Source organism: Mustela nivalis, assembly GCF_964662115.1.
Source record: "Mustela nivalis genome assembly, chromosome: 8".
NCBI lineage: Eukaryota > Metazoa > Chordata > Mammalia > Carnivora > Mustelidae > Mustela > Mustela nivalis.
Genome location: NC_139027.1, coordinates 7,720,593 through 7,739,666, shown reverse-complemented (window position 1 = coordinate 7,739,666; position 19,074 = coordinate 7,720,593). Strand labels below are relative to the sequence as shown.

At 53.4% G+C, this 19,074-nt stretch overlaps 1 protein-coding gene across 2 annotated transcripts in view; it reads right to left on the bottom strand.

Moving 5' to 3' along the window:
• LPIN1 (lipin 1) overlaps positions 1 to 19,074 on the bottom strand; it is a 125,965-nt gene extending 106,891 nt beyond the window's left edge. For both annotated transcript variants that reach the window (XM_082745644.1, XM_082745645.1), the window contains exon 1: positions 18,888 to 19,074. In XM_082745644.1, the coding sequence (XP_082601770.1) occupies positions 18,888 to 18,965 (78 nt within the window). In that variant the 5' untranslated portion in view covers positions 18,966 to 19,074. The remainder of the gene's footprint in view (positions 1 to 18,887) is intronic.

Sequence of the window (19,074 nt, the reverse complement as noted above, 5' to 3'; positions counted from 1 at the left end):
CCCTGGCCTGCCTGTTTGCCTTTCCAGCAATCTCCTCTAGAGGGTCATCTGCTCGATTTCACTTCTTCAATTCCACTCTTCTCACTCCCTCTTGAACCCACTGAGTCGGGGCTCTACCCCCGCCCCTGCCACTCCACCAGCACGGTCCCCAGCAACGTCACCAACAGCATCCGTGTTGCTCGATCCAGTAGGAAATCCTCAGCCTACAATCTTGCTTCGGTCCATCAACAACACTGACTCGATTTCTCACTCCCTATTTCTGTACGTTTTTCACATGGTTTCCAGGACACGAAATGTGTGTGATTTCTCTCCGAATTCCAGAGTCATGTACCCCAAGGCCTACTTGACATCTCCATTTATGATATCTGGCGGGTGTCTCAAACTCAGTAAGTGCAAACCTCAGCTGACCCCCCACTCTTCTACCTGCAGGGTACCCCGCCCCCCCACCCCATCGTGGTTGATGGTAACTCTATCCTTCCAGACGCTCAGGCCAAAAACCTTGGAGTAAACTTGCTCCTTCTCTCACACCAACGTCTAAATCCTCAGGAAATCCTGATGGCTCTCTCTTCAGGACGCGTCCAGCATCTGGCCACTGTTCACCCCGTGCCCTGGTTCTCACGTTAGGCTGACCCAGGCTGACTGGCTCACCAGCTCCCATCGCCGTAAACCCTCTCCTCTCTCTCCGGGTTCACTGCAATTTACTTCTCGGTTTACTCCCAGCTGGACTCCCTGCTTCTCCTCTTATAACTTACTCTCCACACCGCAGCCAAAGAGGTCAAAAAACACCACTGTTCGGCGCACCACCCTGCAAGGGCTCAAAGGATAAGCCAGAGTCTTCGCCGCGGCTGGCAGAGCCCTCTTTGCTGCCTCGCTCCCCAGCTTCGTGCCCTCTGCCTCGCCTGGCGCCCCTTCCAGCCACACCGCTCTCCTTGCTAGTCCCCACATGCTCTCTCTTAGGGTCCCTGCCCTGGCTGGTTATCACTCTACCCTGAACACTTTTCCTTCCAAACCAAACGCCCAGCTCCTCGACACCTTCCAATCTTGGCTCAGCTAGTACCTTCCCACCAAGGCCATCCTGACCACAGCCTGCCCTCCTACGTCGCCATCCCCGGGCCTCGCACCCGGCTTCATCGCTCTTTTAACCTCGAACACATTATGTAACTTACATATTTGTTATACTTCTTGTTGATGGACTGTGCAGAATGTGAACCCCAGGAGGCCGGGGCTTTATTTATTTATTTTTTTTATTTGCTTTGTTTGGGTCAGATTGGTTCACTGATGCATCCCACGTTTCCAGGCAGCACTTGCCATACAATCGGCTCTCGGTAAGTCCGGAGCGACCAGCTGAATGAATTACAGCGTCATGACTGCCTTGCACCTTGGTTTTAGGAGCCGTATTGTATGGGCAGGAACACGGAACGAGGAAGCCCCGTGGTGACACCAAGGGCAGCGGAAATCTGGAGAGGCTGAGAAAATGACCTGGCGCGTTTCAACTCTGATCATCTGTTTTTTGGTGAAGGCAGTAGGACGGATGCCGGTCTTCATTACAGTAATCCCCGTAACTTTTGTATATATAAAAGGGGCCTATTTTTTTTAAAAAATTAATCAATATTCAAAAAGTGAACCGTTCTTGTCATGTGCTCAGCCTCAGTCAGGTGTTGGGCTGGGAAGCAGATGGGGAGCACAGAGAGCCGTGGTTCTGTCTTCCGAGAGCCTGATATGTACGGTGTGAGCACACCGGAACCCCTAGAACAATCCACAGCAAGCATGGAACGCGGGAGGAAGCCAGTCCAGGCTTCGGGTCAGACGAGTGATGCACACGCTGGCTGGTGTGGAAGCTCAGAGGACACGGGGATGGCTGTGGTCAGAGGGGCTGAAGGACCGTCACAACTCAACCCCAAGGGGAGAAGGACCTCAGGGGGGATGGGAGCTGTGATGGGGTACTCTCTCTGAATCCTCGCCTGAACCCCTCATTTAGGCTCATGTGAGGATAACAGAGCATCAGACTTCATAACGACACTTGACCATAATTTCTTCACCCGTTCATTAGGGGAATCTACAATCTACAATCTATCAAGTCTTTTCTGCTTCAGGGTCGATAATTCTCTGTGCCAAAATGGCAAATTCATTCAATGCTAGGCATTGGGCACACAGAAATTTTAAAACTATATGGCCCTTGGCCTCAAAGAATTCACAATCTAATATGGGAGTCGGACATGATTTCCTCTAACAACCTTGAGAAGGAAATACAGCAAAGAGGAGGAAACAGACTCAGAGAGGGGCCAGGGATCAAACACAACCCCTGCCTCGGGGAGCTGGAGCTCCCATTCCGGGGATGGAACCCTCGCGAACAAGAGGCACAGATCTCATGACCTCTATCACTCTCAATCGCCTCTGAGTCAGCCAGAGGCGCTTGTAAAGAATGTAGATTCTGGGGCACGGGGTGGCTCAGTCACAAAAGTGTCTGACTTTTGGTCTCAGCCCAGGTCATGATCTCAGGGTCATGGGATCGAGCCCCATGTTGGGATCAAGCCCCAGAGTCTGCTCGAGATTCTCTCTCTCCCTCTGGCCCTATGCCTGCTTTCTCTCTCTCTCTCTCTCTCTCCTTCTCTCAGATAAATAAAACCTTTAAAAATAAAGAATGCAGATTCTGATTTGATAGTCTCGAGTGGGGTCTGAAAGTTTGCATCTGTGAATAGCTCCCAGGGGATGCTGATGTAGAATCTGGTCTGAGGACCTCACTTCGAAAAGCACAGGACTACAGAGTCAAAACAGCTCAGCCCGCTGACCAAATCATTCAGCAGAGAGCCTGGCTCACATCTGGATTATTCTAGAATCTCTAGATCAGTGCTTCCCCAACCTGACTGCACATCAGATGAACAACGTGTTAAGCATGACCAAGGCTCAATTCCAGAAATGTTATGTCATAGGGATAGGATCTGGAATTCTGTAGTCGTGCTTGCTTGTTTGTTTGTTTGTTTTTAAACAAATTTCTCAGGGATTCTGGTGCACAGCCCTTTTGGAGGATGCCTACCCGGTCTCCCTGAGCAGCCCCAGGACAGGCTCCCTGCATTCTCCAGTTCTCTGACTCTCTAGCTCCACCTACTGTACCCATTTTGACTTCATCCACAGCTGGACGCTAGTCCGGAGAAAGCCTCTGGGGTTTGGGTCCAAGTGTATAAGAAAGGCTGGGCCCTGACCCAAAATAAGACTTCTCAAAATAGGATAAAATAATAAAATAAAGTAGAATAAAATTAAGTAAATCAAATTAAATATAAATAAGATTTCTCTCCCACGTTAGCTAGACTCGATGCCTTACATTTTTCAGGCTGCAGTATAATCCCAAGATCTCCAGGGGAGACCCAGAATCGTACTTGTCTGTATATCATGGAGCTTCATAAAGGGTACAGAATATAGACCAAATCAGTAGTCGTAGAATTTAAATGAAAACTTTGCGTTAAGCACTGTCCTTTCCCCTATTTTTATCAAAGAAAAACATCCGGAAGAGAGCAATTTTAACCAGCTGTCCTGTGGCTTTCCTCTGGGACACCAAGTATGCAGCACCTGGGGGGCCTCCCTGTGGCTTCCCTTTTCCCACATCCCCACCCCCTCCTCCCCACCAAGGTCTACAGCGCCCAGGTGCTGCGTACTTGGCTGTGCTCCAAGAGCTGTCCACTGAGCACTTTGCATACATTACTACTCAGGATCTAAGCCTGCTTGCTGATCAGAGTCGAATGGGGAGCTCACTAACATTACTTGGTCCCAGGCCCCACCCAACCTTAATGAGTCAGAATCCCTAGAGAAGGGACTGAGGAACTCTTCAGAACTCCCTGGGGATCAGGGCATTTGGGAAGCCCTGCACTGCCCTCCCAGCGGGCCACTCAGGTACAAGGGACTTACTGAATCACGTCACACGGCCAGTAGGCGCCAGAGCAAAAGCAAAGAGAAGGAACTAGGACCCAACTTTCCAGTGGCATTTTCATAGGAAGTAAAAATATTCTAAATCCCAGTGGGCAGGGGGGAGTAGTAGCTGGTGACGTTTTACTTTGAATATGCCAGTGTTTCTTTGGCATACACAGTGAGGCAATGTTCCCATTTAGGGCATGTTCACCGTGTGGACTTGACCTTGTGTGCTCCAAGTGAGTCACTCTCGAGTGTTGGGAAGCCAGGGACATAGACAACTTGAAAGACAGTGGCAGCCACCACCAGAATTCCCAGGGAACAATGCTGGTGAAGAAAATATTTTCCATAGGATAGTTAGGGTGGCACACACACACACACACACACACACACACATTTGATTAAATCTTTCATGACACCCTAAAGGATAGGTTGGATAACATGGGTTGATTAATATCTTAATTACGTACAGCTCCTTACACTAACATTCCTAAGGATGTTGAAATCAGCTTGGATGGAGACCTCGGATGTCGTGCCCCTGGGTCTAGACTTGCCCTTTCCTTCTTAAACACTGTATCGATGTTGGGTTGAGAGAGAAAGCTTGTCTGCGGCTTATAGTCAAGATAGTATGGTGAATTTGTACTCCGAATGACCAACTGCTCCAATCCAAACCCAAGTACATAAAAAGATTAAAGCAAAATCACACAGGGAGGCTCAAAAACACGGAAAGTGCTTCCAAAAATCATACCCAGATGAAAATGGAAAACTGCAGGTCCACGAAGGGCTGGTCCTGACACAGAAGGTGTGGCCAGCCCCTGCAAAGGGTCACATGAGATGGGACACAGGCTCCACACTGAAGCCTGTCCTGGGACTCGGTCCCCGCTGCTGGCAAAAGAGATTTGTTCAACATCTTTTTTTCAACATCTGTAGCCCCCCTGCTTTGGGCCAAGGTTAAAAGGGCAGTGGGAGGATGATGACGTAACTTTTCAAACAGGAATAAAGTGAATGGCTGTCTAGCTCGGCCTCCGTCTAAAACGTCCCCAGTCGCACCGTAAGAAAGGAGCTCTGCAGGGCTGCTATGAGGCGTGACTCTGGACTGTGCCCTCGGGGCTGGGGAGAAAACCAGTTAAGGGTGTGTCCAGGGCGCCAGACTGAGGATGTGTCTCTCAAATTCCCCAGCCCTGATGATGGAGAATAAGCAACGGGAGTGCGGCGGGTGTGAGAGGAAAGAAAACAACACATTTTAAAATGTAGTCATTCAAATTGAGCCCCACACCAAATTCATTTCATTGAACAGTCTCACGCTGACTTTCAATAAGCAGAAAACTTAAAGATTCCAGTTGAGGAATAGCTTGCATTGAAAAGAGAAATTATGAAACAGGAAGATATGAAAATTAAACTAAAGCCAGTAGCTAGGACCAGTTAGAAGTCTTGGAAATGAAAAATACAGTCATTGAAATTAAATTAAAAGAAGTGCCCGCGTGGTGTGGTTGGTTAAGCATCAGACTCTGGGTTTCCACTCAGGTCATGACCTCAGGTCCCGAGATGGAGCTCCGAGTTGGGGTCCGCGTTCAGCCGGGAGTCAGCTCATGATTCTCTCTCTCCCCCTCTTCCTCCCCACAACTTACACTCTCTCTCTCAAAAATTAATCTTTTTTTTTTAAAAAAAAGGGGGGGAGTGCCTGGGTGGCTCAGTTGGCTGAGCGGCTGCCTTCAGCTCAGGTCATGATCCCAGCGTCCTGGGATCGAGTCCCACATCGGGCTCCTTGCTCAGCGGGGAGCCTGCTTCTCCCTCTGCCTCTGCTGCCACCCTGCCTGCCTGTGCTCGCTCTCTCTCTCTGACAAATAAATTTTTAAAAATCTTTAAAAAAAAAAAAAAAAAACCAGTAAAAGAGGAAAATAAGGAATTAGAATATAGTAAGGAAGAACTCAACCAGCACCACACATCAAAGAGAACAAGAAAGAAACAAAAGAGCAGGAAAGGGATGGAGGATACAGTGAGAAGCTACCGTTTGTGTCTAAGACGTGCTCCAGGAAACAGTTTGTGTCTAAGAAGTGCTCCGGAAAACAGAATAAGGAAATCCCAGAGGAGAGGCTTTGGAAGAGATGTCCGACTTCCATTCAAAACTGATGAAAATATGAGGAAGTGGTGATGCAACATGGGGGCTTAAGTGGGTAGGAGAAAAATCAATGAAACAAGATGGGATTGGGAGGGAGACAAGCCATAAGTGACTCTTAATCTCACAAAACAAACTGAGGGTTGCTGGGGGGAGGGGGGTTGGAGGAAGGGGGTGGGGTTATGGACATGGGGGAGGGTATGCGCTTTGGTGAGTGCTGTGAAGTGTGTAAACCTGGCGATTCACAGACCTGTACCCCTGGGGATAAAAATAAATATATGTTTATAAAAAATCAAAAATAAAAAAAAAAACTGATGAAAAACCTGAGTGATGAGAGACACTAGACTCTGAGCACTGAGAAGGACAGATAAAAATAATTCTACACCCACTATAGTCACACGGCAGAACATAAAAGGCAACGAAGAAACTTCTAAAAAGTCTCACAGAAGACTAGTATTTTTTAAAATACAGACGCAAAACAACTGTCAGTCCAGTCAGCCCAGAAGCCGTCAGTACAACGAAGTAAGCAGACGCGCAGACTGACGGCCACCGATGACCACAGACCCCGGAGGGAGGTGGAATTCCTCGGGTCTCCAAAGACAGAAGAGGACATTGGGCCTTGAAGGACAAGGAAAAACTCACTGAACAAAGAGCTGGAGGAGCCCAGCGTGATGGGAATTATGTCTTAGACCCCAGCTCAATTACCAGCAGAACTTTTTTTTTTCTTTTTAGATTTTATTTATTTGACCGACAGAGATCACAAGCAGGCAGAGAGGCAAGCGAGAGAGAGAGGAGGAAGCAGGCTCCCCGCTGAGCAGAGAGCCCGACCTGGGGCTCGATCCCAGGACCCTGAGATCATGACCTGAACCGAAGGCAGAGGCTTAACCCAATGAGCCACCCAGGTGCCCCTCCAGCAGAACTTCTGAGAAAAACAGAGATGCCTGGGCCCAGCCTGGTTGTTTTTTGGATTCTGGACTGTTTGGGAAGTCTGTGACTCTAATGTCTGAGCCCGGGGGCAACAAGACTCCTGTGGAGCCAACTCTGCGTGTGAGGCTACATCAGATGACCCACCAGCAAGGCCTCCTCCAAACCAACATTCGAGGCTTTTCCTTCATCAAAAAGTTTCCAAGGGCAGGGCCCATGGAGAGCGCTGTCTTACTGCTGCTCCCCACCCCATCCGCCAACACGTTTAAGAGACACCGGGCACCAGGAGTCGTTGGAAAGTGACCAGCCTTCGAGGGAGATGGTCCCTCTCTCACTCTCCAGCCGGACATCAGGGCTAAGCAGAGACACGCAGAGCTGGGAAAACTGGTTCCCGGGACGGTCGGAGTTCATTCCTACAGATGCTCTCCCCAGAAACCTGGGAAGGCAGCCTTCCTGGTGGAGAGACAGGGGTCTTATTAGCAGGGAGCCCGTGCTGGAATTTCGGTTTCGCTGCTGGCTATCATGTCTCTAAGCTCCCCTGTGTGTAAACTGAGGCTAAGACTACTGACGCAGTTCTTAGGAGGGTTGATAAGACAAAAGAGACAATGCGTCAGGGGAGCCGAGCATCTGAAAGTACTCAGGTACAACAACGTTGCTCCTGGACACTGACACTGCGAACGCACTTTCTTCTATCTATAAACCAGGAATAAGTCATATGTTTGCAAAATGCCGTTACACCGGAGAGCTGCTCAGGGTTCACCATGTAAGACTAACTGTTCTCTCTCTTTCCATCTGGTCACCTCTAACCCATTGGGCATTTCTAACTGGATAAAACCCAGAAACCTGATGCCGTCTTGCTTCACCATTAACGGTGAAGTGTCTATCAAACAGCTATTAATAAACTCAATTTCTGCTTAGGTCAAATCAAGGGAAAACACCCACTCGCCAAGTCCCTGTTGCCTTTATTTTGAGTGACTTTGAAATTCAAATCACCATGTCTTTAGATGAAGAGGATTCACTCGGGAATTTCCGCAGAACTCTCCCACTGCTGGCAGAAAATGTTTGATATAGTAAGCCCTTTCTCATTTGACCCCCCACTTGCACGGGGCAGGGGAGGCCTGATCTTTGCCCAAGAGCCGGGCCTGAAACCCCAGTGTGACAGCGCCCTCTGGGGGTGGGGCGGGCTCTTTCCGGGCCACCAGCTGAGAGTAATTCAAGGCTCCCTCCAAAGGGCTGCTCTTTGGGGGGTAACCCAGGAACAAGCAGGGCCTGAAGGATGCAGATGGCATGGGAATAGGGTCCTCCCAGCCACGGCCATACAGCGAGGCTCAACCCACCAATCTGAGGCGGGACACCACCACTCTGTGTCGCTCCAGAGAGAATTCTGGCCTGTGCTGGGTGCCTGCTGGCTCAGTCAGTTAAGCAACCGACTCTTGATCATTTTGAGTTTGAGCCTTGCACTGGAGTTAAAACAAAAAAATTGCAGCTTGTGATTCCAAGGGTCAAGTGGGCCTCCAGGGCATGGAGCCCCGGGTGTGGGGGCAGGGCATGAAGAGAGAGAGGGAGGTTGGGGTTGAGCAGGAGGCAGTTGGCTGGGGAGAAGCCAGGGAGCCTAAGATGGGCACCCCACCCCACCCCACCCCCGAGCTCACCATCTCTGCAGCCTCACCAGGTGCCACATGCTTGTTCCAAGTACAGGGAGCGGTCTGCGGACGTTCTCACTGCCCGCCGGCGTTCCCGCTGGGGGAGTGCAGGTGCTGGAAAGCATGGTCAAGCTGCTTCCCTGGGGCCACAGGTGGCCCCAGAGCCGCTCGGCGGAGTGAATGAGAAGGACCCCTCTGGATGAACAGATTTCACAAAGGTGTCCTTCCTGCCGATGGTGCCAGCCAGCCTCAGTTCCAGAGCCCCACGGGTTTGGGGAGCGAAGTGTAGGTTGGCTTTCGGCCCCCACGAGCCCCTCAGCCGGTGCTCCGGACAGCCCACAGGCCTCCGGTTACCCTGCAGCAGCCCTGCCTCACCCTGGTTTTCCAAAACTGCCTGATGAATACAGCTCCACCTCCCAACCAAACGACAGTCGGAGAGGCTGCCTTCGAGCGGGCACCCCATGCCTGCGATTGCCCACGCAGCGGCTCGTGTGTCCTGCGGACAGCCCCGGGGGGCATGGGGGGTGGTTGGCCCCAACATGAGAGTAGCCCTGCCCAGAGCCTCACGGTGAGCCTGGAACCCAGACCCCCGGCCCGTTCAAATTCTCCGTGCTCTTCTCCTGCTGAATACGATTCCACCCTGTCTTCATTCCAGGAACGACGAATTCTTCAGAAGTTCAAAGGCAACCCCCTCCTGGCTGGGGCTGCTACAGGAGGTAGCAGGAGAGTCACTTCCTTCTGCATCCCCCCAAACCCCAGCTACAGACCCCCAAGAAGCAACATCAGCAGTCACATCCCCGTAACGTCAAGTTCTCGTGTCAGTCTTGTCTAAATGATATTTTTTGAATAGGTAATTGTGTTCCAAACTTCTGCTTATGAACGGCTTATATTTCTTATCAAATCCAAAAAGGATCTCAAGCAGCTTAGAAAGAAAAACACACCAGGTAATAGAAGTGTTTGAAAACAGATCAAAAGCGGTGCAACAGAGCAGGATTTGGAAGGGAGGGAGGGAACAGAGAATTGGTCCTGAAATCTGGACTCGGCCTTAGCCAGCAGATGAGCCCTGAAGGAAACTCTGACCTACCCGCCCCCACCCTCTCCCCGCCCGGCCAAGGGGGAGAGATGAGAAACGGGCTCTCTGCTCCAGGAGCCGGATCCCTGCACCCCTGCAGACGCACCTCCCAGCCGCACACCCCGTGACACACGTATCCGTGGGGCCCCGCGTGGGGAGACAGTAACAGGAGGACAGCGTCGGAGCCCACGGGGCCTCAAGCATAGGCATCGTCTCCTTCGCCCGCAAGGGAGGGGTATGCTCTTCCCAGAGGGCATGCGCTCTGCTCAGGGCCTGGGCGGTGACCGTCCACCCCAATCCTGTGGCCTTTAAATCAGACCAGCTCACCCATAAAACACACCACACACCACTTGTCCTCCGGCCAATATCCACCAGCCTCAGGCATTCGGGAGTAAGCCATCCGGGCCAGACACCCTGGCACCAGTCTGCCTCTTTCCCAGAGTCGATCTGTCCTAGCGCTCCGGTCTTCAGCTCCCATGGGGGACTTACTCCAGAGCCATCTCTAGACTGCTCCTGGGGCCTATGTGAAGTGTGGTTCCTCCTTCTCCAAGTGCATCCCACCCACAATGGGCGGTGTGTCCCCAAAGGACAGCCTGAAGGCTGTGGACAATCTCAGAGCTAAAATGGGACGAGGTGGGGGTCTGGGCACATCGGTGAAGACCAGACCAGGCCAAAACTCACCATCAGATGAGAACGCAGATGCGCTCACCTTGTCATTTCATTGTTTCACCTTCCTTCCACGAATGCCAACCACTTGCTGTGTGCCAGGGGTGGGCAGACCGGTCTTAACTCCGGTGAAAGTCAGTGCATGCAAGTTCCCAAAGGACGTTGATGGTTGGGAATGGAGGCCTCACTCCCAGCTGGGATTTCAAAGCAAAGCTGCATTTGGACAAGACCTTGACAGGTCAGCAGGCCACCAGTGGTGGCGATCCCTCCCCCAGGTTCTCTAGTAGCTGAGCATAAACTGTGAAAGAAGAAACGAGCTTGGATAAGCAGAGGTACAAGGAGAAAGCTTAAGGAACAAAAGGAGAAAAGAGAAGAGAAACAGAGGGAAACATCTGGAAAAAGCAGCAAGACCAAGTGTGTCCCCATTACAAGGGCAAAGAGAAGTTCAAAGAGAATTTATGTACTTTTCCTGCATGAAAGGTCAGCAAACTAGGATGTGGAGTCTTAGAAAACATGCCAAGGGCCCTCAGGGGGACTCAGTCTCCCCACCTGTGAAATGAGAGGCTGCATCAGGTCTGGGGTTCTTAACCTCTACCTCAGAGACTGAAGTTACATTTCTAGCCGAGGCCTTCCCTGGCTTCCACTCGAAACACTCCTCACCCCTCCCCTGCCACCACGGGGATTACCACAACAGCCTCTGAATTGGTCCCACCAGCCAAGGGTCAGAAGCCTAGTCCCCATCATGGGTGCAGTACGCAACCCCAAGTTCCTCGCGACGACCCTCCTGTCTCATTGGGTCAAGGCCAACGCACTGACCATGCGGCGGCAGGGAGCGCTAGTGGGGGGCTCTGACGTCACCTCCTTCTCTTCCCCTGTTCTCTCTGTTCCCACCACACTGCCTTTCCTGCAGTTTCAAAGCCTGGAAGCTTTGGCCCCAGGGCCTAGACACCTCCCATGTGCTCTACTCACTTCCTCGCCTGCTCCTAGGCTGTGCTCAAGTGTCACCTTCCCGGGGAGGTCTGCCCTGACCTCTCCCTTCAAGCCATGTCCTTCACCCATCTTGTCCCGCTCCCCCTGCTCAAGTCCCCCAGGCAGCCCCTTCTCCACCTGGCACAAGGTCTACTTACTCATTTGCTCATTCTCTTCTCCGCTGCCTGCAATGTCAGCTCTAGGAGCGCGGGATACTTTTTGACTCAACCGCTGCTCCCCCTCCAGTGCCCAGAGGACACCTGCCACATAGCAGAAACTAGCAAGTATTCATCACCAGAAGGAACAAAGAAATGAAAAGACAAGAATCTTTTGCTCTTTTTGTTCCAGGGAGCATAGTGGTAAATGTCAGTGGCAACGGACAAAAAGTTGTCAACTTCTTAATCTTAAGAAGGAAGGAAGGAGGGGCACCTGGGTGGCTCAGTCGGCTAAAAGTCCGACTCTGGATCTCAGCTCAAGCCATAATCTTAGGGCCATGAGATCGAGCCCTGCATCGGGCTCCGCACTGGGCATGGAGCCTGCTGGAGAGTTGCTCTCTCCCTCTCCCTCTGCACCACCCCCTGCTCTCTCTCTCTCTCTCCACAAAAACAAAAACGAAGGAAGAAAGGAAAGTGCATATACTTATAATCTTTTTCATAAAAGAAAATATTTTAACGTCCCTCAAATGGGAAATGCATTCTCTCACGATTAAGAATAATCTTTTCCAGGGCAAGGTCACATCGCATACATGCCACCCAACACCGCTCCGCTCTTCCCCCACTCCCCTCCCCACCAGGATCCCTGAAGACTTTGGCGCCAGCCCCGTCCCACCCCAGCTCTGCCCCCGCACCCCAGCTCAGTGTCTCGGTGCCTCCTCCCTGAACAAAAAGACAAGACGGCCATGTGCCCCGACTGGCCCTCACTCCCACAGACGTGCCTGCTGACATCAGAGCATTCTTGGTTCTGGAAAAAGGCAGGAGCTCCAGCTCAGTAAGCCAGCTCACACCCAGGGCCACCCCTCCGGTCACCGAGGGCCTGCATGACAGCAGCCTGCAGCTCACAAACTCCACCATCCCCACAGGGTTGTCAGTGCATTTATGTTTTCTGCAGAGATCCTTCCAACACCTTTGTCATGCAGCTGCTGAGAGAAAACGACTATGGTGCACACCCCACCCCTTCTACCCACACAATAAGCTTGGCAAAGCAGGGTTGTCAGCCAAGGGTAAAAACGAAGAACCTTCTGTTCCCAGAGGTCCTTGCTCATGGCCGCTTAGGGGAGCCTGTGGTCCCTCCTCCCTCTCTGGCCAGGGCTGGAGCAGGTGGGGGCTCCGGGATGACCAGGGAGGCTGGGAGCAGCTTCGTCAAGGTCAGAAGCAGCTGTTGGAGCAGGTGCCGGGCGCCCTTGGAGGGGCCGCCCTGCCCAGGTCTTGCCCCCGTCCGCAGAGCCGGCCGTGTGCACCTGTGGCTCTCCAAATCATCCGTCAGCCCAGACCGCTTGTTCTCACCTTCTTTCTTCCCAGCCCCCTTTCTCACCCTGTGGCTCAGCTCCAGGCCCCCCTCACCGCAAGCCGGCCTCCTGGGATGCCTCGCTGGGGTGGGGGTGGGGGTCTGCGCTCTGCACGCACCAGCCGTCCGTGTCCCCACCTCCCCGTGCGGAGCGCGCCCGCTCAGCCCCTTCTCCCGGGCTTTGGCCACATCGTTTCACGTTTTAGACTATCAGAACACAAAAATCAATGTGATTTCCATCACAGGATACACATTAGTTCGTGCAGTTTTCAGCTTGCTGCCTCTCCTTTAAATTCGACCCCATCTGCTTTCCTTCTATGGCGCGCACAGGGCCGAGAGCACGCACCGCAGACACCCCAGAATTAAACTGCATCTGGAGGGGCTCCACGGTTTGCAAAGTTCTGTGACTCACGTAACTCATTCGAGCCTCACAGGACGAGGCAGGGAAACTTAGTCTCTCAGCGAAGTGACCTTCTTCAAGGTCACATACCCAGTCATTTGGAATGGCAGGGCTGCACCCCGGCTTCCACACTCTGAGTCTACGGCTCTTGAACATCTCAGCATATTGCTTCTCAATTGTGCCAACACATGGGCCAAAAAAAAATACGTTTCTCGTTGGCAAAGAGTGGAGCCCTCGTTATATCCATACTTACAATTTAAATGCATTCAGTTATATATACTGTTGGTAAAACAGACAAGGAGGGAAATAAAAATAGTAATAATTTCAAGTGTGCAGGTCCTCTTGCTGTTTTCACTCCAGGAGGTAACTCCCCAGAAAGTTCTCGAACGGAAAGTACAGAGCTGCCGTTTTCCCAACTCTCTCACTTCGTCGGCGGGTCTCATGGAGTAAACAGCTCACCCCGCCTTATGAGTATAACGCTCAAGGACAGAGATCACATTGTGCCAGAAAGCCCCAGTGCCAGGCCTTGCAGAAGGAACAGAAATCTGCTCCAAGGCCCCAGAAATCAGGTCCATGTCGCCTCTGAGGCAACACCAGTTCCGTGCATACCGAATGCTTCACGGATTTTAACCCACTTAGTCTCGGGAAATCCATTTTGCAGATGAAGAAATGAGGCTATGGAAGGTCCGTCACCGGCCAGGAGGCTCGAGAGCTTGGCTGTGAACCCCAACAGGGAGTCAGTTTAACCTCCTCCCCCAACCATCATTGCTGACGTGCCCAGGAACGGTGGCTGACGTGGACCCGCATCCTCACAGACTAGGGCCACGCACAGTTTCTGCCTGTCGCACTGACCTGAGATCCTAATCTTTCCATGAAACACATCACCACCATACAAAGCTCTCACCCAGCTCCAGCCCTGACCGGAGGGGTAGGGGAGGCGCCTGGGATCCCTGAGTGACAGTGAGCAAGGACTTTTGGGAACAAGCTGGGGGTTAGGGGACTGCTCCAAAGCCAGGCACAGATGTGTCCTGAAAGGTACATGACAGGTAGGGTGATCATTCCATTCCAGACGCTTCTGAGAGCAAAAGGGGGTATGAGACATAATTATATCAGGACGACAGAGGCAGACCCGACTGACTCAGACCAACATGGCTCTGCACTCCGTGTTGTGGGGACACCAAGACGAAGACATCCTCGCAGCCCTCGGGAGCTCCCAGCTCAGCGGGAAAGAGGATACAGGTGAGTAAGGATTGAACAGAGCAGGCAGAGAGCACAAGGTGCTAGCTGCACTCAGATTTTAAAAGCGGTATCTGGGGCTTTTCCCCCTGCAAATCCGATTTCATAAAAGGAAAACAAATCAGTGTCCATCAGAAACACGGAGTGAATAAAATGCAGGTGCTACCTCACGCACCTCAACGGCTCCATGAAATTTTGCAAAGATGGTGGCATTGGAAAGGGGTCTCCAAGGACGAGCGGGACAGCAGTGCGCCGAGAAAATACGATGATGAGGAATTCAGATTGGACCCAGTGATGGCTGGCTTTGTTTGGGCACCACCGAGGTTCTTTTTAACTTCTGAATCTTCACTAGTGAGAGTCCCATGGGCCACAGGCGGGGCTGACGGGTTGGTCGGTGGTTTCGCTGCTTGCAATGGCAGAGCAGCGCCTCCAGAGGGCACTCTGCACCCCCTACCGCTCCACCTGACCCGGGGTGGGGGCGGGGGCCGGACGCTGAGCGGAGCGAGGCCGCCAGAGCTCTGCTTCCCGGGAGGGAGGGCTAAGAGGATTGCTTCCTATGGTTTTTCTCTCTGCCTCTGTCCCCCACCGACACACACTGGACTGGGAGGGATCGGGCCCACCGAGGCTCTTGAGTGGGCTAACAGGGATTTCAGGTCAGCTGGGGCTTTGGGGAGAGGTGGACCCTCTGCCTGAGTCCATCTTTCTATGCCCTCAGCACTGTCGGAGGCTGGGGCCCCAGAAGTCCCAGAAAAAAAAGGGGCCCTAGGGGGTACTGTCTGGCCTCTGCCTGGACCTCCAGTCAGCGTTGTCGACAGAGTCCAGGCAGCAAACATGCTGTGGGCAGTTGACACCCAGATCCCAGCCCCAAGTCTATAGGGCCTGGAGGTGGCGGGATGGGTCTGGGTTCCTGATGATCACCTCCCTGAACACCCAGCTCAGCCGACTGGCTCGGCACCTCGGGAGGAAGGGGCTCGATGAGCAGCCCTTGAGAACAGAGAACAGAGCCAAGAGAAGGAAGGGGAGGCCAGCTCTGGAGAAGCCTTGAATGCCGAGCTAAAACAGCTGGCTGAAGACCACAGTCTAAATTCTCCTCCACAGGAGGAGACCCGGGGGTCCAGTATACTTTTGTGTACTTCCTCCTACGTTGCTTACTATGACGAGTGATCCCAGCGTTGATGACCTGATGTCTCTTCAACGGGATATCTGCAGCCCAACCTGCAACTACAGGCCACCTGAGTTCAGGTTTCGTGTCATTACTTGTAATAGTTCCACCTACTACGTACCGACGAGTACTATATTCTTAGGGCTCGTACGCCCCATCATATAGAGGAGAAAATTACAGCTCCAGGAAATCAAAACTTGAAAGTGACAAAACTGGGGCTTGAGCCCAGACCCTATGGCTCCTGAACACACACACACACACACACACGCAGTTTCACATCGGGTCCCACATATTTGGCCACTGCTGCTTGCATTCACAGCCTGGGTGCCTGACCAAGATGAGAAGCCCCACGCATTCCCCCCGCTCAGAAGAATAAAACTCCCCCCAATGGCCGGAGGAACAAAACCTGCAGACTTAGCTTGAGGAGCATGCCCTGTCCTCTCAAAAGGCAGCCTTCTTTCACGCTGAGCCCTCAGTCTAGAAGGCTCCAATGCCCCTGGCCCTCCCACCCCACCCCCTGTGCTCTGTTTATTGAAACCCTACTCTCCTCCAAGGCTTGGCTCCGATGCCAGCTTCTGAGACGCCTTCCCTGGCCCTGCCAGTTGGAGTTGCTCCTGATCTGTGCTCTTGTGAACTTGGCAGCCGGCAGAGAGCAGGCCCACCCACTCACATTCTGCCTTGACCTCCTGCTGGTCGAGACCAGGTCGCCCCCATCCCCCTGGGCCCCGCAGAGCTCTGCATATGCTCGGCGCCTGGGGATGAAGCCCACAGCCCTGGGAATGCTTACGGCCAATGCCACAGGTCGATGGCGCCAAGTTAACAGGTGTCCCTGAGGACTCAGGGCTCTATCAGCTGCCCCTCCCCGGCCCCAGGAATGAAAGCACCCCACTATGGCTGGGGCACTTTTACCCTTCCCAGAAGCAGCCAGCCCAGCCTGGGCTCCCGGCCCTGGCAGCCGCAACCCCCGCCTCTCCCGCCCCGCTCGGCCGGCTCTGCAGACTGCAGCCTCCGCCCCGCCTCCCGCACGGCCGCCGGTCCACCTGAGTGTCTGCCTCAGCTTCCTGCTCTGCGTTCCAGTTCTGCTTTGCGGCAGCCTGACTTTGGACTTGGCCTTCCCTGCCGTCCAGAGGCTAGTCCGGGACTCCAGGTCCCCAGCAGCAGAAGGAGGCCAGGCCTCTCACTGGCACCGCCGGCTGGGCTCCTGGCATCCCCGCGCTGCAACGGCCCTCGGCACAGCAGGTCCAGTTCTTCCAGACACTACAGAAACCTGGGCTTGGGGCCCCTGCAGACCCTGCCTCTGGGGGCGGAGACCCTGCGGGAGCCAGGACAGCAGCTCCAGGGTCCTCCGGGCCTGTCACCGTCTCCTGCCAGAGAGGCCTCCCCAGCTCCCCACGTCGCAGGCAGAAAGTCACACAGCAGGCGCTAGGCAGCTCAGGGCTTTGACATCAAGCGCTCAGGGCAGGGTGGGGGCTAAGGGGGTACGGGATAAAAAAGGACAAGAAGTGGATTTGAAATTCTTTCTGTGGCTTAAGTAGAATGAGCCTTAGGGAACTGAAGTGTGACCTCTGTTTTACAAAGTCCCCAGGCTCCGTGAGCAGGGAATGACTGACATTTCACTATCTTATCTGCACCTTGCTAAATATTCTAGATCTCCTATAATGAACATGCTTTTATAATCAGAAGATATAACTAATAACCAAAACATATAAGCAATGAACGGATACTGTCAGAGCGTCCTCAGATCACAATGTCTGTAGAGTGCCCGGGATGCAAGAAGAGCGCTGTGCTGGCCCCAGGGGACCGGCTTCCTGTCCCCACCTCCCAGCGGCCCCCGGGCTCCTGTGGGCAAGTCCCAGCCTCACAGCCGGTTTCCTCGACTGTCAGATGGGAATGACAGAGTCTCCATGGGCTGTACAAGAGATCTCACAGTAACAAGCCGGGGCGGGGGGGGGGGGCGGGCGGAGACCAGGGGTCTCCATCATGGATGTGGGAGAGCATTATGGGGGAGCAGCGAAGCTCTCGCAGAAGACGGGGCTGCTCTGGGTGAGAGAGACGTTCCAGGAGTGGCAACAAGACACGGCTGTCTTAATCTCCAACTACCCCCACACCCAGTCTATTTAATCCGAGTGTGGGAGCTTTTGGTCTACACAGCACTCCTTGAGAGTGGCCCCGTTCCTGTCCTCAGCCTGTCCATGGGGAGAGGGTCAGCAGCCAGCCTCGGGTAACTCTTCTGTCGGCATCTGTCCACAACTGGGTGGAAAATACTCTCAAGGGGCCATTGGCAAATGGTGGCTGAGTCAGGAGCAGAAGCCGTGCCCCATTTCCTGGTCGAGCACCCCCACTGCACTTCAGCCTGAGCACCCACAGCAAGTTCCCAGCAGGACTTGTTGCCCCTGGAGGGGAAGGAACCACCCTGAGGATGTACGTGCCCAGAGTGACAGGGACAGGTGCTTCGGGGAACCAGCAGCCTCATGGATGCCACACCCCTAACTCTATTTCCCTCGGAGGCAGAAAGCCCCAGCTCGCTCTGCTTCCAAGGCATGTGGAAACGTCCAGCACAACCCCAGCCTGTGCCGCTAAGGATAAGAAGCAGAGCGTCATGGCCAGAGACCACTGGTTGGGGGTGGGGAGGTTCACACATTATCCTCACGGCAACCAAATCCCCAGTCCTCTGGAAGAAACAGCAAGTCATGAATTCTAAGCGAAGACACAGCCCAGTGCCTCCTTCCACTTGGGGTTATCTGAGCACCACCTGCTCCTGCGTAGAGGCTTAAACTTCTGAACCGAAGCCCTGGCATCTAGTGTGAGCTCCAAGAGGGCAGGACGGCACCATCTCTGGCTTTGGAGGCCGGTGGAGGCCTACAGCACACACATAACACAGCTCCACGTCACCAAATGACTGCACAAGGGCAGGTCACATCAACACTCGGGGCCTCTCCTTGCCCACATGCACTCCGAAGACAGCATGACTGTCCAGCTCTCTGCCTGGCAGGCAGGAAGGCCTCAAAACACCCTGCACCCCTGCCTTGATGATCGAAGCAATCACTGTTCATTTTCCATCCAAGGCAGAGAAAAAAAAAATCCTTTAAATTCTTGAGTAAATTCTAAAACCTCCTCTATAAATGTGGTCTCCACGTCACAGGAGCCCCTGGGGAACAGCTGGCCGCACCTCTTATTTGGAGAAATGTGATTGCCTCAATCCTAAGTGAGTGCCTCTGGGCACAGCCGGTCCCCACAGCCCCACCAGCACTCCCAGTGGGGGTTGCAGTGCCAGCATGCCAAGCCCTGGCACTTACCCACGACCAAGGTGAATCCGGGGAGCTCTTGCCCCGCGGGGGCTCCCAGGTAGACTCGCCACGATCCTGCTCCTCCATGGCCTGGCCCGCAGGATGCCGGCTGTCTCCTCACCCAGCTCCGGAGATCAGTGACCCAACGCAGCAGCTGATTTCAGCCTCTCTCCGGAGGCTGGCGGAGGGGGGGGGG